General features: G+C 46.0%; 2 protein-coding genes and 1 long non-coding RNA gene across 7 annotated transcripts in view; 1 reads left to right on the top strand and 2 right to left on the bottom strand.

The window, feature by feature from the left end:
- Positions 1 to 9,772, bottom strand: part of STRIP1 (striatin interacting protein 1) — a 17,494-nt gene extending 7,722 nt beyond the window's left edge. Inside the window, exons 1-12 of the mRNA XM_059137986.1 lie at positions 9,555 to 9,772; positions 6,891 to 6,960; positions 6,023 to 6,097; positions 5,466 to 5,600; positions 5,247 to 5,367; positions 4,903 to 4,971; positions 3,825 to 3,931; positions 3,585 to 3,712; positions 2,356 to 2,538; positions 1,771 to 1,988; positions 564 to 629; positions 376 to 439 (exon numbers count right to left, since the gene is read on the bottom strand). Of these exons, the coding sequence (XP_058993969.1) occupies positions 376 to 439; positions 564 to 629; positions 1,771 to 1,988; positions 2,356 to 2,538; positions 3,585 to 3,712; positions 3,825 to 3,931; positions 4,903 to 4,971; positions 5,247 to 5,367; positions 5,466 to 5,600; positions 6,023 to 6,097; positions 6,891 to 6,960; positions 9,555 to 9,734 (1,416 nt within the window). The 5' untranslated portion in view covers positions 9,735 to 9,772. The remainder of the gene's footprint in view (positions 1 to 375; positions 440 to 563; positions 630 to 1,770; positions 1,989 to 2,355; positions 2,539 to 3,584; positions 3,713 to 3,824; positions 3,932 to 4,902; positions 4,972 to 5,246; positions 5,368 to 5,465; positions 5,601 to 6,022; positions 6,098 to 6,890; positions 6,961 to 9,554) is intronic.
- Positions 9,656 to 23,695, top strand: LOC131810263 (uncharacterized). Of its 4 annotated transcripts, XR_009345510.1 has the most exons (4): positions 9,656 to 9,842; positions 11,099 to 11,178; positions 14,132 to 14,362; positions 21,621 to 23,695. It is a non-coding gene; the product is annotated as an uncharacterized LOC131810263 (long non-coding RNA). The 4 variants fall into 4 exon arrangements; XR_009345509.1 differs by lacking the exon at positions 21,621 to 23,695 and having other exon boundaries at positions 14,132 to 20,048; XR_009345512.1 differs by lacking the exons at positions 9,656 to 9,842; positions 21,621 to 23,695 and adding an exon at positions 9,861 to 9,968 and having other exon boundaries at positions 14,132 to 20,048.
- The window catches only part of AHCYL1 (adenosylhomocysteinase like 1), a 38,572-nt gene continuing 36,515 nt past the window's right edge, over positions 22,229 to 24,285 (bottom strand). For both annotated transcript variants that reach the window (XM_059137987.1, XM_059137989.1), the window contains exon 17: positions 22,229 to 24,285. In XM_059137987.1, coding sequence (XP_058993970.1) covers positions 24,279 to 24,285 — 7 coding nt within the window. In that variant the 3' untranslated portion in view covers positions 22,229 to 24,278.

The raw sequence follows: 24,285 nt of genomic DNA, 5'->3' as shown, positions 1-24,285 counted from the left end.
TGTTCTCATGCCTCATTGTCCAGTCGCTCTATTAGCAATAAAGTTGGTGATTCAATTGCCATCTGTCTGCTCCTCTATCTCAACTGCTTAGAACTTGGACTCAGAAAAGGGAGGGCAATTTATTGGGCCCTTTAAAACACCAACTATCAAGTAATATCTCTAATAAACTCCCAGTCAAGTCCCCAACAAAAACTCAGCTAAAATAAGTAAAACTACAAAGAGCTGTATTAAAGGGCATTGCCACAGCCCACCCATGCCTCCACTCCAGGTTCCTTCAGGCAAACAACACTCTTCAAAAGGTTTCTCCCAATGGACTGCTCTCACTTTACTCACTTGGGACCAAAGTAGGTCAAAAGCTCATTCAAAGCCACCTACCTGTTTCAGAGTCTTGATGCTTTCGTGGATTGGCCTGGGCAGCCCCACCACTGTGTTTGTATCACTGGAGAATAAAGAAAACCTGTGTTAAGCCTAGACAGCAATTTGTCTCGATCCCTAAACACCAAAGGCCAGGAGAAAGAACTCCCATTACCTCTTTCTTCAAAAGGAAGTCAGATCACACTCACCTGCCTAGAGTGTAACCTATAAACTTGCTGCGGCTGGACTCGAGGAACATCTCAATGTCCTTCTCTCTGCCAAAGACAAAGACAAGGTTTTTACAAAATGTCATCTCAAGGTGTCATGGTCAATAGAACACAGAATGCACAAGAAGCCAGGAAAAACGGTATCCCACCATTATTTTTCTTTTTAGGGGGAAGAAAAAAAGAAAAGAAAGAAAATAAACAAATCAACTGAAATCTTCAGACTATTTTAAAGTCCTTTATAATGTTGTTGGATCTATAACCTGAAAATATTATGTGTAACTAGTTTACCAGTAAAATTAAGGTGCTACATCAAACTGAAAAGGACAATTTATTCAGCTAGTGAGTCTGTCAAAAGAATTTCTCAAATATCTAAAGTCATTACAACCATTAGATCTATCAAATACAGCTATTTTGCTATGCGTCCTGGGTCCATCTTAAACAACTGCCACATCTTGCATTTCCTGACGACTAGCTCTACATTGCTATCAGATATTACTGAAAACTGGAGTTTCAAATCAAGAAACTGACTTTTGTATCCTTTCACATGTCCACCAATTTCGTAAGTTGGTGGCTTTTTTAAAAAAGACTTTATTTCTCCATTAGAGAGTGAGCGAGCGAGAGCACAGGCAGGGGAGGGGCAAAGGGAGAGGGAGAAGCAGACTCCCCGCTGAACAAGAAAGCCTGATGCCTGGGCTCAATCCCAGGACTCCAGAAGCAGGACCTGAGCCAAAGAGATGCTTAACTAACTGAGCCACCCAGGCGCCCCTAGCTGGCACCTTTTCAAACAGATACCATTTCTATACACCCAGGCACATTCCTACCTATTGATTCATTCACACATACCTCAAACACCTTAATTATGACTCTAAAAACTCTTCCTTATTCTTTAATTTTTCTGTTAAAAACACATACAACCCCAGGGCAAGTGGAGATGGGTTCAGTTACCTGTCCTGGTTCTCCCCTTCATTAGTACGGCTAGCCAAAAACTAACTCACATTACTGATTTAAGAGCCATACACGGGTTTCTCTGAGCAAGGCCAGCGCCCTGAGACCTCTGGGCCAACACAGAGTACTTTAAGGAGTTTCACCCCGGAGCCAAAGTCAGCCTGGCCCTGTAGAGGACCTCCTGCTGGGGCTGGGAGGCCTCTGGTTTTAGGAGCCACAAGTGTGCCAGACATCTGAGCCTCACCTGACCTTGGGAGCCCACGGAAGCCCCTTTGGGCAGGTGAGCCTGTCAGTCTGAGGCTGCTGTAACGGGGGAGGCATCACTTCATCCCGCTCAAGGGGGAATGTCTCCCCCTCCAGACTGTTGTCATCATCATTCTCCTCTTCCTCTTCCCGAGAGTCATCAGCCTTGTAGGGATCCCGCTCGTTGAAGGCATCCAAGTTGTCCTGTTTTATCAGTGCCTGAAAAGAGAGGGAAAGGGAATCAGACAAGCGCCAACCGAGCAACTGTAAAGGCAAGAAGGCTAGAGAGGCTATAACAAAAGAAAAGTGGCAGGCGGAGCCAAGCGCAGGGGAAAAACCTGAGAGGAAGGCCAGGCTGGGCCCGAAAGGCTTTTCTTGCCCCAGTGTCTCAAAAGTGCCATGCTGTGAGTACCCACGGTCAACCAGACCCTGGGTTAGAGACACAGTGTCCCTGGCCCAGAGGCCTTCATTTGGACTAGCTGGTCAGAGAGGATTTCCAACAAGCCCGCTTACCCAGGGAGCATGTTGCCATGTGCTGTGCACCTTGGGACCCTTGGGACTCACAGGGGACATCTGTCACCCTCACCTTGTGTTCCCGACGGCCCCGCTTCTGCTGCTGCTCAATCAGGTCCGAGGCAGACGCTGGCGGAGAGGCAGCCCTCATGTTGCGGATCACCTTGATGCTGTCCTCAGGCAGCGGGGGAAGACCCAGGACCATGCGCTTCTCAACCTTCATGCTCTGGAGCTCCTCAAAGCCACCCAGGGTGCACTGTATCACGGACAAGGGCAGGCCAGGCTCAACACCTCCACAAGTGGGTCCCCAAGCCCTGCGTGACACCACAACCTGCACCAATCTCTCAAGAAGGGACTAAACCCATTCACACGAGGATCTAGCAACACCAACGTGGGAGCAGAGCAGTCAGACCAAGGGAAGGAGACATGCAGGCTGACTGAGCTAGTGGCCATGCTTTGCTCCGTATGATACACTCATCATATCAGGTGGGCAGACTGAAGAGCCTACTCCTTCAGGTTCCTAGAAGAGACTGTGAGAGTCAAACGCTTCAAAGGCTATACATGCCAGTCTTTCAAAATGGTGATACACTGTTACATACTCCCCCACAAAAAAGCCCAGGCTCCCTCTCATCATGCCCCTAGAAGCCAGACCCCAGTGGTATTCAGCTTTCGTCTCTGGCTTCAGTGAAGCTTTGACCTCTGACCAAAATAAAATGTGCACACCGTTCTAAAGAGGCCCTAACCTCCCTGAGCCTGGCTCTGCAGAGCTGGTCTGCTCTGGAAGGAGGAGGTGAGCCCCAGGGGTAAGGAGGAACCCCATCTGCAGCTCCACTGGGTGCAGAAGGGCGCTGGGCAGGTTGCTGGCCATTCCTCCCCCAGCCAGAAACAAGTTCTACACAACCCCCTGAGGAAGAGAGCACTAGCACAAGGCTTGCTCTTGCTTCCCTCAAGGGACCTCTGACCGAGGGGACCCAATTACACCAGCTCTAGTTCTGTCTCCAATCACTTCATACACTCTAGGTTCGGAAGCAGCCTGTCTGGGGAGAAGGTATTTTATGACTAGAGGAGCAGCTTGTAGGTGTCAGGGAGCCAACAATCTGTTCTGACCAAAGGGCCAAGTCCTCTTCAGCTACAGTGAGACAAAAGTGCTGTTTTGTTTTAAACCTCAGTTTTATAGTTTAGTTATTTATCAATTTATATAGAGTTTATCACATAATTCAATGTTTAAAAGGATATATAGTGAAAAGTCTGTCTCCTGGCCTGACCCCTACCAGCTGAGTTCCCCTTCAAGGAGGTACTCACCAATACTGTTTTCCAGAGCAGCAAGAGAACTTTCTTCATGGGGAAGTGAGGGGCATGGCCGCTGCAAAATTTGGTCACCATCCCAAACAGCATGATGGCAAATGGTTCATTGTTGTACAGGGGGGAACCTAGAGGCAACACAGAGGGATCAGGGCCACCAGCAGAACAGGACCCTCCCAAAGGCCAGCAGCCTCGGCTCCCAGGCAGGGCCTCAACACCCCAGGGTTTCCAGGGCCCTACCCAGCTCAGCCCTGAAGGTCTGTCGCATGGTCCTCCACTCAGCCTTATCACCCTCACACTCCTGATGAACAGTCTCCACAATCAGGTACATGATGTTAAGCAGGACCCTGGGAATAAGAGCCAGCTCATAATGTTGCACAATCGTGAAGCAAGGGAGCGTCCTGGCTTCTCCATGGTCCAGCTAATGTGATGAAAGCATGTGCACAAAGGCTAGTTGGTGGCGGAGGGCTGTGACACAGAGCAAACTTAGAGTCCCACAGAATGCCCCTTGGGGTGGCCTTTCTTGTCCTCTGCTGTTAAGGGCATGACAGATCTTACTCTGCTTTGCATGCCAGCATCGAGCTAGGTGTTCATGCAAGCAGGCACTTCATCAATGGTTGCTGACTGGATGAATATGAACAAGAATGGCCCAAAGCATTTCTGGCCCTAAGCTACCCTGAGCAAGAAGAGCTCAGAGGTGGGAGCAAGCTGTGGAAGTAGATGCCAGGTCAAACAAAGCAGCACAGGGTCAAAGCAAAAACAAGACCACGCAAGTGCTACCATGCTGGAGAGGAAACTGGGAGCCAGGGGTAGTACCCAGGGACGGGACCACAGTGGGGAACACCATGAACACCCAGTCTGAAAACTACCAAGCTCATAGAGACAGATGCTAGGCCTCACAAAATGGGAAGGTGACCCCATTGTTCAGCAGCTGCTATTACTGCCTGTGGGCAGGACATCGTAAGGGAGATGGGGGTCAAGCTGCGCAGCAGAGGGTGGAGCCCGAGGAGCCACACGGCATGCATTCCATCAAGCACAAAGCATCACACCAGCAAGTTGTCAGCAGCAGCGTGGGCAGGAGGCCACACGTCACTTGGGCTCTATTAAGTGGCCTTACCCTAGATTTCCTGCTGGAGCAGTTCTCAGCCGAGCCCCACCAAGGGAGAGCCCCCACCCCCGACCCACATGGCCGACTCAGGACACATGGAGATGGGCGAGCACAGAAGGATCACACACATAGCAAGGGCTCCCAAAGACATCCTTCCATTCCCGGCTCTGATCTCATTCTTAGGGAGCCTAAGCCAGCTGCCTGCCTCACCTCAGGTCTGTGCTGTCTGCCAGGGAGATGGCCGGCTTCCTCACTGCGCTGCTGCAGGCCGCACTGTTGCTGCAGGAGACATCTGGGAGTCAGGCCCTCCCCAAGGAAGGAAGACAAGGAGTTGCCCGGACAAGGGCCGCCCAGTGGGGGGATGAAATGCTACGATAAGTGCTTCGACTGCAGAAGAGCCCACGGTTCAACCCGACTAGTCAGAACAGAGCCTGGGACCACCCCGTCAGCCCCACTTGGCCCATTCCCCCTTCTCAAAACCACTGAGCTCTGCCAGCCCTGTCCCTTCAGCCCCTGCCTCCCCTTCCCTACTCCAGCTCCTCAGAAGAACTCACTCTATCTCCATGTTCAGAAGCTCCACCAATGCATTGAACGTGCCCACCTCAAGGAGCAGAAAGATGTTGTAGCGCATCCAGGACTGCACTTCTGCCTCCGAGCTGCACTCTCCAAACGTGCCTGCAAACACAGGCACAGCTCGCGGGGGCCCTCCCAGGATCACACTGGACGGCATCACTGAAAACTGCTGCAGGGTGCCTGGGGGGCCCGCTCAGTACCTTGGGCAACATAGAGAATTGCTCGAGCCACCTTGAGTCTTTTCTCCCTGGCAGTGACTTCCAGGCCATCCAGGAGCCTCATGGCATGAGTACGGTGCTGGTTGGTATCCAGCTCAGTCCATTTCTTATCTGTTACTGTGGGGCAAGAGACCAGGAGCACTTGAGCCCAGAAAAATCCTCACGATGGAATGAACCTATGTTAACTCACCACATTCAAGACTGTCACAAGGCCAGAACACTCAGAGAGAGAAGTTAACTCGCTAGGTAAGGCAGAAGGTCATGTACTGCTCTACAAATTTCCAGACTAACACACTGCTGTTTTTTGATGCAATTTTAATCACATAAAGATTTCCTCCCAGTACTCACACTCTGCAAAGCCACCACCAGAACACCAGCAAGCCCACCCTAAAGGTCACATGGGGCCTGGCACAATCATGGTTTGGCAGGTTTCTTGGGCCAGTCCAGGATGACTCAAGTCACTCAGATGACTAAGAGAAGCCCTGCAGCTCTCAGGACTCTGGGTCAAAGAAACCAAGAAGTGCGGAGAATCATCTCACCATGGATCCGGAAGTCCTCCTCAAAGCATTTTCGATTCATCAGGAATTCTGGCCCTTCTGTGTAGCTGTACAGCTCTATCAAGAACAAAGTCTCATCAGCTCCATGTCCACATGCCACAGCAGGTCTTGTCCATAGCAGAGACTATAAGGCATTTGCCTCTAGGCTCCACTCTCTCCCTGAGTCACAGTGACTCTTGGACTATCCAGTTACTAAGGGGGTCTTAGTGCTCTGACATGCACAGTGGAGAGAATGCAAACTCCCCTTGCAGCACACAATCAGAATGCTGGTTACACAAAAGTCCAGGCATTTCCAGTCTGGTGCACATCAATCCCACCATGCCACGCAAGGCGGACTGCCGCCATGGACATGTGCCTCTCAAATGGCCATGATCTCCTAACTAGGACCTGTACTAGAAGCAGCTCAGGCTAGCCTAATGTTACATGTGAGTAGTAGTGGCGGCAACACATGTGCACAGATGCAGGCACACCTGTTGGCAGACCTCATGCACGACCTACTGCTCCAGGAGAAACCACTGTCAGGCAGATAGTGTATGGCCCAGGAGCACCACTGACTGTGACTAGGCCACAGCCAGCTTAGCTGACCACAGCAGAGAGGCTTCACCAAAGCAAAGGAAAAACCAAAGTTATGAGATACACATAGCTGGAACCCCATAATTAACATGTATGTATATGTGTGTGTGTGTGTGTGTGTGTGTGTGTATGCAAGTTTATACAACTGATATATATGTATATATATCACTAGGTAACCAAAGGAAAAAATGAACTCCAAAATGACATTCATTCTTAATTTTATTAAAGATCAATACAGAAAAAAAAATCCTAAATAATAAGAAGGTCTGTGCTTTACCCGAGAGCTCTGCAGCCCACTTGTCTGTGTCAGCATATTCAAACTCGAGATCTGGTGACTCGGAATAGCCCTGAGGAGGAGAGGAGACAGTAATGCAAAAGACCACAGTGAGTGTTTTCTGAAGGAGGAAATAATATGCGTCTAGAGACACTGCTGTGTTACAAGACACCACTGCCTCCAATTTGCTGGGGTTTTATCACATTTTGTTTCCGGGGCTAGCTCAGGTTTCCCTATTGGGCCCTTACAGAGCACCTTCCACTTTCCCTTTAAGAGCACAACTTCTAATTATATGCCAGCATGTGTATTTGTTTTGTGTCTGTCTCTCCACAATATGCAAGTTCTATTCCTTGAGAAGGAGAACTTTGTCCACTCTGTTCACCAGTGACTTCACAATGCCCAGCATACTACCTCGCCTGAATGAATGAATGAATGAATTTTTTAAAAAAGATTTTATTTATTTATTTGACAGAAATCACAAGTAGGCAGAGAGGCGGGCAGAAAGGGTAGGGGGGGCAGACTCCCTGCTGAGCAGAGAGCCAGAAGCAGGGCTCGATCCCAGGACTCTGGGATCATGACCTGAACCTAAGGTCGAGGCTTAACCCACTGAGCCACCCAGGCGCCCTGAATGAAGAGTTTATAGTCAAATAAAATCTTGTGAGATAAATGAACACAGAACTTCTAAGTGTTCTGTGCAGTGAATGACCCCTTCCATACAATGCTAAGATTCCGGAAGCTTCGCTTCTTTCTGGCTAGTAGTAGGCCATCAACAGCTCAGGACAAAATGAGTATTGATACGCTCAGTTTTCCTGCCCTTTTCTCAAATTTCAGTGAGAACTGACAGAGAAGGCGCAGTCTAACAGAATGGTTTCCCTCCCAGACACACAGGAGAGAATGTGACAGAGAATCTTTTCACTGGTGGGGATAGGTGATCACTGAGAACACACCTTGTGCTGGGAAGAGAGAAGAGGTGACAAAGTAGGTAAAGTCTTCAGGCCTAATTATAAGCTACTTAGGAAGACAAAGACCACCCACAGAATGACATAACAAACCCAGACACTGAAAAACATGAAGAACTCTACTGTCAGAGGCAACAGACTGCACACTTTCACAAGTTCCTGAGCTTCAGTTCATTTATGGAATGGGGATGACAAAAATCTATCTTGAAGGTTTTTAAGGACTAATCAAAATTATGTAGCACACAGTGGGCTCTCATCAAGTGATGTCCTCCCTGTCCTCCAGGCATTGCTCAGGCTACCAGGCTACTGATTCCAGCTTTGCCCCAAGAGAGAGTGCAGCACAGACATCTCTAAGAAAATAAATTGAAACAGATCTCTCAGCTTAAGTGTTCATTGGCTGGCCTTCCACGTGTTGAGTCTATATGGAAATTAAAGGATAGAAGGAGAAATTCAAATGCATCAAAGGGTATTTATTTGATCTTTCAAGACAACCTAGAAAAATTTTAAACCGTAACTCCTCTCCTGATAAGGGTGGGCTCACCCCCATACTTTCATAATCCTCCCACCCCACCAGGCAAAGGCTCCTAAAAAGTCAGCTTCACTGCTTTTTCAAATAATTCCCATCAAGCTCAGTGCACCTCTATTTTGGACTTGCCAAATTTTGACACGCTTTGCCAGAGATCTGTACTTGACAACAAAATACAAAAGCTTGAGAGGAATTGATTTCACTTATCTTTAGCCTTTGGTATGACTGGTATACTGCGTCTGGACAAGGAGGAATTCCCTCTCAGTATTAAGAGCTTTACTGCTGATCAGCCTCTGAGTTCTCTCGTAAAGACGACCTCACAGTAAATACTCTGGGAACGTACTGATTAAGAAGCCCTAAAATGCTGCGACGTGCGACGTGCGTGTCTTCATTCATGAAATCTACATTGGGAGGGAGTGGGAGGAATTCTTTAACTCGGGGTGAGGTGACTAGTCAGCTTCAGACTACGGTGTCTCCGGAACCGGAGGAACAGCCCACTAGCAAGAAAGGGAATGCTGAGCTGAGCCCTAATGCCTGTTTACAATGTATATTTGTGATCGTTAACACTTCAGCATCTGGCGCACTAGGCACTGTGAAACTATGGCCTGGACCTGTAAATAGCTAAGGTCAGACCGAACTGGGAATGTTACCTCCGCCTACTCTCAAATCTCCGGACGAGTAGTACTATTAGTGATAATTAGCTCCGTCCGGCTTCCAGTTCCCTTCCCTGCCCACACACACCGCCCACCGCACGCTGCGGAGCCCACAGGACCAGGCGACAGAGATGATTAGGGATGTGGGTGCAGCCGCCCGCCCCTGGAGCGCACTCACTCCAGTAGACCACGGATTCCTCACCCCCGAACTGGGACCGGGTGCGGCTTCCCCAGGAGCTGGGGCCTGGAGGCCGCACCCTTAGCCCCGGCCCCAGAGAAGAACACGAGGAGTCGCTGGCTCCGGGAGGTTCTGGCTAACGACGGAGCTCGGGGATGGGACCCCGGCTTCACGCCCCCGGCCCCAGGGGTGCCAACCTTGCTTCCTGCTCCTTTCACTGTAGAATGACAACTCTCCCACCGAGCTCTCTCTAACCCTCCGGAAGCCCAGCTGGAACCCGAAAGCGGCCCCGGGCCCGGGTCCCCCGCCGTCACCCGCCCGGTGCTACACTCGCCCCCCGAAGCTCCTTACCTCCGAGTCTTTGCGCTGGTTGCGATTGAACTCTCGGGCTTTCCCCCCGGGCAGGAGGCCCCCGCCGGCCCGCGGGGCTCCGGGTGGAGGCTGCGCGGTTGCCGGTGGCGGAGGTGGTGGCGGCTGAGGCTGTTTGTTGTTCATGATCAGCGGGCCGGGACTGCCGGCTGCCGGCTCCATCTTGGCTGCTCCACACCCCCAGCTCAATTCACGGACTGTAGCCGAGATGCAACTCTCGCGTGATTTCGTCCAGGAACCCTCCCTGGGGTCGCCATATTAGGTGTGGCGGTAAGTGCTGGAAGCCATCTTGGCTGCCCATGACCTCGCGAGATTGCTTCTGCCGGGACTCTTACCTTTCTCTGTCTTTTTAGTTTTCACCCCATTTCCGTACTTGTTTAGGTGCGGTTTGGATCTGTGAGTACTCCCATAGCTCCTTAGGTCAGTTTAGTTGCCCCCACCTTGCTTTAATATGTCTTTGCACTTGTGAGTGTTCTAGCTCTGTTCAAAGCTTAGGGGATATAACAGTTAACACAATGGACACGATCCCAGCCTTCACGGAGTTTATGCTCACATGGGGGCGTTACGCTAAACAAATGGATAAATCAGTAAAACAGTTAGAGTTGTGACAAGCATGCATTCATCATTCATTCAACAAACAATAAATGTGTCTGTGCTTCCAGGCAGTGCGAATGAATGGGGGAACAAATCAAGTTCCTGCGCTAATGGTACCTAACATAGTACCGAGTGGGAGAGAGACGCGATGAGCGATACGCTACTAGAGAAATAAGTGTTGAGAAGAAACAAAAGGAAGTGTAAGGGATTAGGAAGTGGCAGTGGTGATGGGACGCGTGGCTATGTTAGGTCGGATGCCCAGGGAGGTGAGCCTGAGAATACGATTTTAAATGAGTTCTGAAGAAGTGAGAATCCTGCAAACTGCCAATGAGCAACTTAAGCAAAGGGACCTGAAGTTGGTTGGCAGGTGAGTGAGCCAGGGCAAAAACAGGAAAAGGTTAGGGCTAGATCATCCCCCAGACGAATAAATTTAGAGCCGTGAAGGGCATGAAAAAAAAATTGGAATTTTATTCTTAGTGAAAATGAAAACCATCAGAGGGTGTTAACCCAGGGAGCTGACATGGTCTGATGTTTACAAGACCAATGTGACTGCGTTTTGGAGAAGGGATTGGAGAGTTGAGAGTGGAAGAGGGTAGGCAGGTTAGGACACTTCATGTGACAATGACGATGCTTGCACCAGGATGGAGTTAAGATATTTCTATACCATGTAGGTAGATTCAACAGGATTTAGTGAAAGGCTGGAATCCTCCTGGCAGAATAGAGTGGAGTAGATTTTGGCTGGAGAAACTAGATGAGTGATTGTATTGCTTATTAAAATAGGGAAGTCTGGGAGAAAGAAAAAAGGTTTAGGAAGAAGATCAAGATTTCTGTTTTGAGATGCCCATTAAACTTCTTAGAGGTAATGTTTGATAATTACCTGTTACTATACTTTGAAATCCTTAAAAACATTTCCTCCATCTTTGTCTCTCCAGAGCTCCATCTTGGCTACTCCAGCTCAATTCTCAGAAAGTCCCAATGAGGCAACTTTGGCAAAATTTCCATCACCCAACCAGTAAGTGCTTTCAAAGTCTTTGTTGTAAACTAATGAACAAATCTAAAGCCGCTATGTTGCTACTTACTTCTACTGATGATCCTGCCCTTTGCCCATTTCTTCTCAAATCCAGTAGTTTACTTTGTAAATTAGCATTGCATCCAGGCAGGGCGAGGCCAAGGGGATAGGAAAAACTAAAGAATTTTCAAGAAAAGGACTAATGCGGCAAGTCTTCTTGGATAAAACCAGCAGGTCCCACAAAACCCCAAACATAACACCTCTCTAGTTTTGCTTACCAGTTTGGCCAAGTTCTAAGACAGACCTACCACAGCTCTTATCACCTGGGGGAGTGGGGGTGGGGGCAAAATAGAGCTTTAAATATCCTGTACTGTTTCAGCTCCATTCAGGATAGGGAGGATTTGAGGTTTTAGTTTAGTAATTCCACTTCTAGTAATAGATCCTAAAGAAACAAAGACTTAGACAAAGATATATGTATGATGATGCCAGTGGTATTTTCAATTGTGTAAAGTTGGAACCAACCTAATTTGAGGAATAGCCAACAAGAAAATGACTAACTAAAAATGAGGGCATGGATAAAATTGAATATACAGAAGCCAGGAATATTTAATATTAAAAAGAACTTTTAGTGACACTTTGGAGAATGGTTAAGACTTCCTTCTTTCCTCATCTGTAAAATGATGATAATCCCATCTGTCTTATGAGGCTATAGATCAAATGAACTCATTTATGTGAAATCATTCTGAAAACTATGAAGCATTTTGTTTTGTTTTTATTTATTTATTTATTTATTTTTTAAAAGATTTTATTTATTTATTTGACAGAGAGGAATCACAAGTAGATGGAGAGGCAGGCAGAGAGAGAGAGAGAGAGAGAGAAGCAGGCTCCCTGCTGAGCAGAGAGCTCGATGCGGGACTCGATCCCAGGACCCTGAGATCATGACCTGAGCCGAAGGCAGCGGCTTAACCCACTGAGCCACCCAGGCGCCCTTGTTTTGTTTTTATAAAGGGTTTTTTTTTTTTTTAAAAGAATTTTGGGGCACCTGGGTGGCTCGGTTGGTTAAGCGTCTGCCTTCAGTTGAGGTCATGAGCTCAGGGTCCTGGGGCTGAACCCCATGTTAGGTTCCCTTCTCAGTGGGGAGTCTGCTGCTCCCTCTCCCTCTGCCCCCCTCACCCTTGCCCCTGCCCATACTCACTCTCTCTGTCTCTGCCTTTGTTTTTCTCTCAAATAAATAAATAAAATCTTTAAAAGAAAAAGAATATTATGGCCAAGATGTGAAGCCTGAGGTGAGACGGCACTTCTTTCACCACAGGTAGTTTTGGTTCCAGAGACTGGAGGAAGGTGAATTGCATATTCAAGCTGTTACAGCCTTGCGGGGGAGTGGGGAGATTGCCAAGAACATGGTGGTGGTCCTGGGTGGGCTCCGTAGTAGGAAGTCAGCACAAACTATGTGCCTTCAGGGTGTTATCTACCAAGCAAGATGCTTCACATCCATACACACCTAACTGCATGCCGAGAGGCACTTTTCATCTTAGCCTTGATCAGGTTATTACCAGTCCCTGAAATGCTCAATATTAAAGTTGTGACTTGTAGAGCATCTGTGGGCCAGGTCTAAACCTCTAGTTGTAGTGCTGTGTGGCATTTTCTCCACTAATGGCCATGAGAAGAAGAAAAAGTGGATAATGTGACAGTTAGTTAGTTAATGGGGCAAATAACATTAATCCTGTCTTCCAAAGGAATCAAGCAGCTTAACTCTGTCCTAGCCTTCTTACCTACTTGATGGCTTAGTCAAGAGAGGACCCAAACATACATCTGATGGCTGATTTGACATCTCACTCAGATGTCTAACAGGCATTTCAAACTTAGCACGTTACAGACAGAACTCTGAATTCTCCCTCCCTTTTCGCAAACTGGCTCTTCTCTTGTTTTTCCTTCTCTGGATAGATGATGTTCCCAACCCCGTCCACTTTTCACAAGCCAAGACCTAGGACACACCCTTAACTCCTCCCTGCTTCACTCTGTACCTGTACCTACCAGTGGCTCTCCCACCCAAACTGTCCCCACGCTCCCATTTCATGAACAGCACTACTATAGTCTGCCTTCCTTCCCTCCCTGCTGTTTGCCTGACTCTACCGGCAAGCCAGGCTGGGCTTTTATTATTATTTTAAAAATATTTTATTTATTTATTTGATAGAGAACATGAGTGGGGAGGAGGGGCAGAGGGAGAGGGAGAAGCTGACTCCCCGCTAAGCAGGCAGCCTGACTCGGGGCTCGATCCCAAGACCCCAGGATCATGACCTGAGCCGAGGCAGACGCACACCCAACCAACGGAGCCACCCAGGTGCTCCCAGGCTGGGCTTTTAGAGCCCCAAAGCAACTTGTATAGCTGACTTGCTCCCAAGCTCCCATGGCTTCCCACTTCCCTTAGATTTATTTTATTTATTTTTTTTAAAGATTTTATTTATTTATTTGATAGAGAGATCACAAGCAGGCAGAGAAGAAGGTGGGGGTGGTGGGGGAAGCAGGCTCCCTGCTGAGCAGAGAGCCTGATGCGGGGCTCAATCCCAGGACCCTGCAATTATGTCTTGAGCCGAAGGCAGAGGCCTAACCCACTGAGTCACCCAGGTGCCCCTCACCTCCCTTAGATTTAAATCCTCTTTTTTTTTTTTTTTTTTAAATCCTAACTCTTTACCCTAACATCCAAGGCTCACGTGGGCCCCCAGAGGGCCCTGCCTGTTTCTCTGACCTCATCTCCTGCCGCTCTCCTCCTCTGGCCTCATGCCCCTTGCCTCTTGCCCCCCGCCCCAGGCTCTATCTCTCTAGCAGGTCAAATTTGCTGCTACTTCAAGACCTTGGCACTATCTGGTTTGTTGAAGTGAGGGGAGCAGGGAGCTTGGAGTGTTCTTTCTATAGATAACAGTAATAATAATAACAGCAACTATGTATATATCCTTAGTTTATGTCAGGCACCGTGCCAAGGACCTAAACTCATTTAATCCTCACACCAATGCCTCTGGGATGGATCCTGTTGTTTGCTGCTGAAGAAACCGGGATAAAGAGAGGTGAAGTATTTGCTAAAGGTCACATCCTATCTGAGACCAGCTTCCCCGAAAGCAAGCTCTGAGGCAGAGATCTGCATCTGGCAGGTGTGTTGGAGACCGACCCTGGTAAAAACCCCCTTAGGCAGGTGAGAGCACCAGGACTGGGGGAGGGAGAAGTTGAACTGTGACATGGTTGCCATAGAGATCTCGGTGGACCCTTCAAGGCCCTGGAGAGCGGAGTTGTCCCGCATTGGAGGCCAAGGAGTCAGGCCTTTCTATTCCTGCATGGATGAATCCTCAGCTGCCAGACTGCGTGGGTGAAGGGTGTATTTTTAAGCTAAGGGAGCTCTCTTGACTGGAGAAGGACTTCTGGAAACTGCTACTGCTAAACAGCCAACACTTCGGGCACCAGAATTATGAAAGCCCCAGCCCCGAAAGGAGAGTTTGAGCAGCAGGTCACCGTCCCCAGGACACACCGTACCTTAGTTTCTAGTTCTGCGTAACAAGCCAGCCTCACATTTAAGGATCAAAATAACAAATAGTTATTATCTCATCGTTTCTGTGGGTCAGCAATCCGGGGATGGCTTTGCTGAGTGCCTCTAGCTCAGGATGTTAAAGCATAAATTGTTCTAGCACCTGTTAACGTGGTAAGGAAGACTTCAGTCCAGACTCTTGGAATAGGCATCTGGACTATCCCTAGGTGAGAAGGCTTGGGCTTAACTCCAAATCCAGCAAAGACTGCTGGGAATTTGTAGCCAACAAGTGGGATGAAAAAAAAGATATTACTAAGAGGAGGCACCAAGGGTAGGGTGATTCTTGCTAAACTAACAGGATTCTTGCTGAAGGTGGGCCAGGGTGATCAGATAGCAAGGGTGAGGAGATTCTTGCTAAACTTACTTAGTAGAATTCTTATTATACTTGGGCTATGCAGGCCCGGCAAGGACAGGGAGCCAAGGTCAAGGCCTCATCAAGGAAAGGGCTCAGAGGAGGCTGACTGCAGTTTGTACAAGCAGAGCGTCTATGTCAAGGTCTCTCATGAGGTTATGGTCAAAGCTGTTGGCCAGGGCGGTGGTCTTACCTGACAGCTTGACCTGGAGAAGGAGAAGGATTCTAGGAAGAAGGCAGGGTAAGAAGCACCAGGAAATCTGTCTCCCCATTTAGCGGACAATTGTACTGTCAGAATGTGTCTGCCTTAACTGTTTTGGAACTCTTTTAAGTTTGCTGAAGGCTCTGCAGGGAAGACCTGGAGAGTAAATTACCTTCACTTTGATCAATTTCAGCTGTTAGACACCATAGCAATTACCCATCCCCCAAAGACTTGTAACTGTACCTTTAGTTTTCTGCATGAGACTGATACGTTTAAAGAAAAAGACTGTTAGTGTGAAAACTAGTATTACTATATCTTCGGTTTGTGACTCCACACTTTGTTTTCTATATAATTTAGGAGAATAGTGAATTTAAAAGAATTATTCATTTGTTTGGGGGCACACAATGTATAAAGATGATATTTTGTAACATCAGCAATCAGAAGGGGTAAGGACAGAGCTATAAAGGAGCAGAGTTTTTGTATGTTACTGAAGGTATAAATTCAAACAAGAGCATTATAAATTTAGAATCTTAAATGTAATCCCATGGAAACCACAAAGAAAATAGCTGTATAATATACACAAAAGGAAATGGGAAAGGAATTTAAACAACTCACTACAAAAAATAAACTAAACACAAAAGACAGTAATGCAGGAAATGAGAGAGAAAAATTTCAGGACATATGGAATACAAATAGCACTATGCCAGGAGTAAGTCCCTCTTGATAAGTAATTAAGTGTAATAAATTTAACTTGCCATTCAAAAGACAAAGATTGGCAGAATGGGCAAACACACAACCTAACTCTATGCTATCTATAAGACTCACTTGAGATCCAAAGGCACTGTCAAGTGGAAAGGGGAGGATAGAAAAAGATATTCCAAACAGTAGTCACCAGGAGAGAGCAGAGGTGGCCGTATTAATATCAATTGATTTTATTTATTTACTCATTCATTTATTCATTTATTTATAAAGATTTATTTATTTACTTGAGAGAGTGTGCACAAGTGTGAGCATGAGGGCAGGGGCAGAGGGAGAGGAAAAGAGCATCTTAAGCAGACTCCATGCCGAAGGCAGAGCCCGACACAGGACTCCGTCTCGCCACCCTGCAATCATGACCCTGAGATCACGACCTGAGCTGAAACCGAGAGTCAGTAGCTTAACTGACTAAGCCATTCAGGCACCCCAAAAGAGGATTTATGTAATAAGAATAGGCTCAAAACAGCACAAAGCTCTAATAATTATAAACATGTATGGCATCTAATGAAGACTGTCAAAATATATGAAGCAAACACCGATAGAATTGAAGGGAGAAATGGATAGTTATACAATAATAGTTGGAGACTTCAATACCGCACTCACGATAATGGATAGAACCAGACAGAAGGTAAGCAAGGAAAGAGAGGACTTAAAACAATAAACCAACTGGAGCTAACAGACACACAGAACACTATCCAACAGCCAAAGCACACACATTAGTAAGCCCACAGCAGAGATAGGAAAAAGCCACACAAATGGTTGTTCCCCATTGTATGTGTGACAGAGAAAGAGAATACCCTTCTTTATCTTACCATTAGATCTGATACAAAGCCATCTTTGCTTGGAAGAATATTCACGCACAGCTATCCCCTCTGTCGACAGATTTGCCTGAAAGCAAGCTGTAAGAGCTAGTGCCCCTCAGGGAAGGCTGTGCTCAGCAGGAGAGTTTCAAGCCTGTATTTGTCCAGTTCAAGCTCCTTGTCACACTTTCCTTGATAGGAAGACACCTCTAAGTGGCCCTTCAGAAGCATTTTGCCCAGAAAGAAATACAAAGGCAAGGGAATCATTGAAGAGAGTGCCCCTTTCACTTGGTGTTTGTGCAAGGAAACAGTGGGGTGGGTAGATTATGTGTGTGAACTTTTGTGATTGACAACCCAATGCAGAGCACAAGGGCTCAATGGGTCATCAGGGGATCTGTGGGGCCCCAGGAGTGGGTGACTTTGACCCAGTTTGGCTCTGGCTCTGGGAAGCAAGTATTCCGTGCCCCCAGAGACAGCAGGTTCCCTAGGTGACCGGGGCTTGCTATTCAGGAAACATCTGCAAAGTCATGGCATCTGCGGCGTGGGGCTTCATGGCCAGGCCGTTTCTTCTGCTGAAAGGATCTTTTTTAAGAAATGAGAACCACAGGGAAACTGCTTCCAAGTACCCTTGAGGAGCTTCAAAGTGACTCAGAAGAAAGGCCTCAGGGAGTCAGCATGAAGGTCAAATCCTAGGTCTACCTATCAACTGCCCTATGACTCGAGATGCTTGATTTTCTCCTGGCCCTAAGTTTGTTTCAGTGGGCTTGGGACAGGATTGGGAATCTATATTTTTAACCAGCCCCATATGTGACTCATACTAGAAACCTGGTATGAGCCTCTTTCCTATAAGCCGTATTGGCTCGTGTTTGTTACGCATGGACCCTGGAGACAGACTGTCTGGGTTACTTCCAGCTCCACCAGCTTGGGATTTGTGTATCCTTGGGCAAGTTATTTCACCTCCCTGTCTCAATTTCCCCATTTGTACAATGGGGAGAATAGTAGTACCTGTCTTACGGGGTTATTGTGAAGACCAAGTATGCTAATTGTGGAAAGCCTTTAGCATGGAGCCAGTTACAGCAAACACTGTGTGTTCCTCTTAATATTCCAGAGCCACAGACCATTATCCACAAGTCCAAAATTTAAACAAATTCTAAAAATCAAAAAGTTTTTCCTTGGGATGCCTGGGTGACTTGGTTAGTTAAGCGTCTGCCTCGGTTCAGCTCAGGTCATGATCCCAGGGATTGAGCCCTGCCATCAGGCTCCCTGCTCAGCGAGGAGCCTGCTTCTCCCTCTGCCTGCCATCCCCCCTGTTCCTGTGCTCATGCACGCTCTCTCTGCCAGGCAAATCTTAAAACAGTTTTCCCCTGAAGTTTGGCACAGATCAATGTGGCAGCGAAACCTGATCTGAACTGATGGGAGGCTACTGATAGTCTTTATCCCTTATTCTGTGCATTAAAATTTAATTGAAGAAATAGCAACACATGTTTATGGAATGCTGCCTCACAGCCCCAGTAGGTATTACATGATATACTGTGTATTTGTGTATTTCCTAAAAATCTGAAATACTCTCAACCTCAAAACACAGGGGTTGTTGAGAAGGGAACTCGGAGCTACAGCTCATTATCTTTCCTTGGCCAGAGACAACGTGGGATAACCAGACAATGTGGGAAAACTCGCCCTCTGGTGGTTGCGGTGGAGAACCACACCACAGGAGGGCCAGAGGAGAAGGAAAAGCCTCATCAGAGACTCATCCTCTGGCCCACAATTCAGAAGAAAAATTCTTTTTAGAGGACATTTCTTAAATGTCTTCAAGGGCTGCTGTATGGGCAGAGAAGACATCACTTCAGTCAAAAAAATTAATATTCAATTTACTGAAGTAATAAAAACATTACATCAGCTTTTTAAAGTTCGGTTTCTAGATCTTATATTTATAAAGCTAACAAATGTTAATTACTTTTAATTAGGGGAAATTTGAATATCCAATTTATAAACAAACTCCTTTAAACATTTACTATTGCATTTTTGTATTTAATATATTCGATTTCCTTTTCAGAGTACTTTAATTATCTGGCCAACCAAACTCAAAATACTATTAAAAGTTCCTATAGTATATATATATAGTTTCCAATACCATATAGAGAGAAATGATTGCAATTTAAAACTGATTACTAAGTCTAAATTGATTACTCACTCACGCACTCCAGACTGGAATCACAAATTATCTTCCCCAAGTTAATTTTTAAGTTGCTTTATCAGTTTGCTGAGATTTCCTAGTACCAAAGGGAATCCTGGCAGGATGCTGGCCGACTACAATACTCTGTTCAATATCCATTACTTTTCAGTGCTTTCATTCTGTCAACCTCTGCTCTCATACTCCCTCTTCTTACCTAATAGAATGCAAATGCAAACCTTTCAACACATCTTTCCCTTTGTACCTACCACACCACCTTTACGCCTGCGGTCAGCAACTCTTTGCGTAAAAGGCCGGTAAATACTTTGCACTTTGTGAGCTCTTTGGTGCACCTACTTAACTGTCTGCCATCGTGAAAGGAGTCTTAGACATCACATAAGTAAGTGTGCCTGTGTATAAAACTTCATTCATGGACACTGAAATTTGAATTTCACGTCATTTTCATGTGTCACAAAATAGCAGTCACAGTTTAAAAAGACATTTAAAAATGTGAAAACCGTTCTTTAGCTTGTGAGCTGTACTACCACAGGCAGTGGGCCAGGTTTGGCTCACTAACTGACCCCTGCTCTAACCGAGTTTTGCACGCAGTTAGCAGGTTAAGTACTGATGTCAATTCTTGTTCTATGCTCTTTGAAAACTCACACATTTCTCTGAAATTTTTCCTCATTCGAAGTTATTTGGCAGCTAAGACTTTGTCCAGGGAGCACTCTGGAGCGGTTACACCACGCTGAGCCCACACAGGGATGTCCACACTTTTGTTGAACTGTCCGGGTCTGTGTATTATCTTCACTGGGGTTTATCAGTGAAATACGGTTTTGTGTAGACAGGTAAAATACTGTTTCTTTGTCAATTTCTTTTCCTTTGCTAACCCAGGAGTTTTAAACTTTATTATCTGGTCTAAGATGTTCCTAAATAGAGCCAATAGATTTAAAAAAACTTTTCTCAATTGATGAAATTAAAGTCTGATTTTTTGGGGGAGAGGTGTCCTTGAACTCTCACTAAAATTCTTTTTTTTAATTAAAATTCTTTAACTTTGCAATAAAACTTACAAAATAGTAGCAAGTACATTACAAATAGCCTTTTCCTAGCCTGTCTGGGAATGAGCCATTTTCCTGATGACACATCACCCCTAATATTTGAGTCCTTATTTCCTCCAAGCAAGGACACTCTATAGACAACAGTTCAGTTGTCAACATCAGGAAAGCAACAGAAGTTCCCACCACCTAGTCCTTGGCCTCCTTTCAGGTTTCACCAGTTGTCCCAGTAATGTTTACAGTAAAAATGATCCAGTTCAGTTTATTTAGTTGTTTTATTAGTCTCTGCAGTTTTTTGGTCATTCTTTGACTTTGGTGACCTTGGCACTTTGGAAGCCTGACTATAGGCCAGTAATTTTGTAAAACGATTTGGATTTGTCTGATGCTTCCTCATGATTACATTCAGGTTTTACATCTTTGGCAGAAATATCACAGAGGGATGCTGTTCCTTTTCAATGCATTCCAGGGGTGGAGGATTGAAATGGGAGGTGAGCATCTTCCCATTACTGATTTTTTTTTTTTTTAAGATTTTTATTTATTTGACAGAGAGCTCACAAGTAGACAGAAATGCAGGTAGAGAGAGGGAGAACAAGCTCCCCGCTGCGCAGACAGCCCGATGGGGGCTCTATCAAAGGACCCTGAGATCATGACCCGAGCGGAAGGCGGAGGCTTTAACCCACCGAGCCACCCAGGCGACCCCCATTACTGATTTTTATTTTGTTCAATTAAGGTGGTCTGCCAGCTTCTCTAGTTGAAAACTATTCCTTTCCCCCTTATACTATTTTATAGGAAGGTACTTTGAAACTATGTACATAGCCAATTCCTTATTTAACCATTCATTCATATCAGCATAAACTTACAGTTGCACTTTTATTTAATGATTTATAAGCCCTTATTTTGATGTCAGGTTGTCTCAGATTTGCCCAGCGTAAATTCCTTTAAAGCTGGCTTCTGTGTCCTTTTGACGTGCTCCCATCACTTTTTAACTACCTTCCTTCTTTCTGGCTCATCGTGTACTTTTCCTGCCCAGCCATGGAATCAGCCCTTTCTCCGAACAGTCCTGGTTCCTTTAAGTGGAGAATGTAATGCCTAAATCTGGATGCTAGATGTGTACATTTTATCAGGGGAATGAGACTGCCGCAAGGCTCATTTAGTTGACAGAGCTAGGGAGTGTTTGTGCATGCACACACGCGTGATTTTTCCCACCATAAGAGGCAACTTTTTATAATCTTAAAAGTTATCAAAGAGACTCCTGAGACAGTTAAAGTTTAAATCTCTAATTAAGCAATATGAAGTTTATCTTAAGTTTGGATTTATGTGCATGGATAAAGCCTCCCAGCATTAAAAACACTCATTTTACCAGTCTGCACAGAAATCAACAACATCGTCTGGGACCAATTTAACAAAACAGAAAAGGTATTACTTTTGAGTATTATTAATAGATATATTGTTACATCCGAAAACAGGGGACAACTCCAGAGAGGGGCTGAAGCTTTCCTAATTTTGGAGACATTCTTTTTTTTTTTTTTTTTTAAGATTGATTTATTTGAGAGCAAGCAAGCAAGCAGTGGGGAGTGGCAGAGGGAGAGGGAGAGAATCTCAAGAGGACTCCATGGTAAGCACAGAACCCAACGTGGGGCTCGATCTCATGACCCTGAGATCATGACCTGAGCTGAAACCAAGAGTCAGCCGCTTAACTGACTGAGCCATCCAGGCACCCCGGAGACATTCTTTAAGGAAAAGAATTAGGTGCGGGGTCTTGAAGGGGAACTATGCAAGTGAGGGGCCCTGAAGTTTCAGATTTTTCTTTTTTAGATTTTATTTTTAAGTAATCTCCACACCCAACACAAGGCTCAAACTCCCAACCCTGAGATTAAGAACTGCACACTCCACCTACTGAGCCGGCCAGGTTCCTTGCAGATTTGTTTCTTGAAGAAATTCTGAGTGCAAGTGCTTTGGCACAGAGCAGGCACACACAACTTAAGGTACTCCTGGAACACTCTGCATCCAGCCTGTTCTTCTCCATACTAGGTCCTCAGCACATCTCTGTTAGAGACTGCTGGCTGACCTCGGACTCATCCCACCCCAGAAAACAAGTTCTAATGACGTTCTGCTGTTCAGGCAAGAATGACACAGAATCCCAATAAGGTCTTACCATTTTAATTGACTTTAGTGATTATTGCTCATCTGCAAGGATTAATATTGCATTCATTAAAAATCATTCAATACAAAATAAACTTGTTCTTCCCGAGTTGCTCTCCACACGCTCCCTCTGATGCCAGACATTTTCCCACACTGCCCTTTGTTACATGGCTTGACAGAGATGGAGCCCTTACCTATTATTCCTATGGACACAGTAATAGATTGGGAGCAGGGGGCAGGCCAGAGGGCAGCAGGACCTGAGCCCCTTGCCCCCAGCAGAGCTGATGTCATGGATACCACTGTTGGCCAGGTTACCGCCCCTCCAGGATGGGGTATTCTGATTGGCTGGTTCAATGCCCTGGGAAAAAGGGCTTGAACCCTTAGCATCTACAGAGAAGAAAGCATGGTCACACTGAAAAGAAGTGGGAAGGGGCTGGGGAGGGGAGAACCGGGAGAGGAAAAGGAAAAATGTTTTGGCAAGACTCTGCTAGAAGGCCGCAGAGTGAAAGCTTTCCTTTCTTATGTTTTTATGTCTGTCTCTCTGATCAACGGCAACAGAGAAATGAACATTGTGAGTACCTAGCACTAATGCCTGACCCAACTTTGAAGGATCACCATCTAGAACAAGTTGAAGATTTAGAATCCTGGATAATTATATACTTAAAGCTCGTGAGCATAAAGCTCATCGGACCATGCAGAAATGCTGGTAAGCAGGGTGCATGGCATGGGAATACATACCTCTCCAATCTTTGAGGGCCTTTCTAGGGATTCTTTCCGAGCATGAGCCAGGACGCACTGATTACATTCTCTGCCCCTTAAGATCTTGGTTCATAAACTTTTTGTGACACGTGTCAATTAAAAGAGGTACCACTTCTGTAAAACTAACGTCATACAAGGGGCCTGAAGTCCCAGACCAGTTATTATGGAGCTACATTTCCCTCACTCTGGCCCAATTTATCCTTTCCCTCCCATCCACATCTACCTCCCTTTAAATATTTTAGGTTGCAGAAGCACAGCTGACCGGAAATTTGCTCTTAAAGGATAAATCCTAAAGATAGAGCTCAGTGTTTTAGACTGAGTAATGGCTCAAGAAATTCGCCTTCAGCACAAGCTGTATGGGGCAGAGCTGACAGAATTTGCCTTTATGGCCCCAGTTCATTGAAGCTATAAACTAAGGGCTAGAAACAGAGGGACTTATCAGAGTTTGAGGCCAGCTTTTCTCCAGACTCAACTCTGCACTCTCAGCTCCAAAGGTTCAAAAGAGAAACTGGGAATGACTAATCACCCAAGCAGTTCCTCAGTGTTAACACTCAACATTTATCTTACCTTTTTTTTATTCTTTCTCTCTCTCTCTCTCTTTTTTTTATACAACAGAAATCAATGCCAGGGGACAAAATTAAACTTAATAGAGTGCAGTCTGGTTAAAAACTTGAAAAAATGAGAAGGTCTGGTGGGAGTGGAGGAAGGGTTGTACTAAATCCAAGTGGACCAACTGGATCTTAACAGTACATATCTCTGAACCAGACACACCGCCTGCACACAGGAAACAGGGCTTGGAACACCTGGAGAAATGAGCATGCGCCACCTAACATCTAACCTACCTGGCTAGTGGGTGTCAACCCTGCTCCTCTGACAAAGTGAAAGAGCACTGATTTCAGCAGCTAAGAAGTGGGCTCTTTTAAGGCAATTTAGACATTGCAGATTGTTCAACAAAGAAGGTACCTTAGCATTTCCTGTTAATAAGGTACCCAATTAAGACTAAAGTCCCCAGAAATGGGAAAGAATCACCTTTCTGGGCTGGGACAGTAAAATCCTTCTTTAGTGACTAGGGTGAGGAACCTTGAACCTCAGTTTCATCTAAAGAGCCATGAAGCAAGTTCCTGTGTGGTCTGCAGAACTTGGACAATGAGATGAAGAAAACAAAAATGAAATTACAGAAAAAAAAAAAAAAATCAACAGGAAAGGAATAAGAAGAAAATAAACGTTATCTTAAAAAATATTTCTTTTAGAGTTGTGTGGTACACGTGGACTGGTCCTTGGTAATATGGTCCATTAGTAT

The sequence above is a fragment of the Mustela lutreola genome, chromosome 10, assembly GCF_030435805.1.
Source record: "Mustela lutreola isolate mMusLut2 chromosome 10, mMusLut2.pri, whole genome shotgun sequence".
NCBI classification, from domain to species: Eukaryota; Metazoa; Chordata; class Mammalia; order Carnivora; family Mustelidae; genus Mustela; species Mustela lutreola.
The sequence above is the reverse complement of the archived record's forward strand: the minus strand, read 5'-3'. Positions and strand labels throughout refer to the sequence as shown.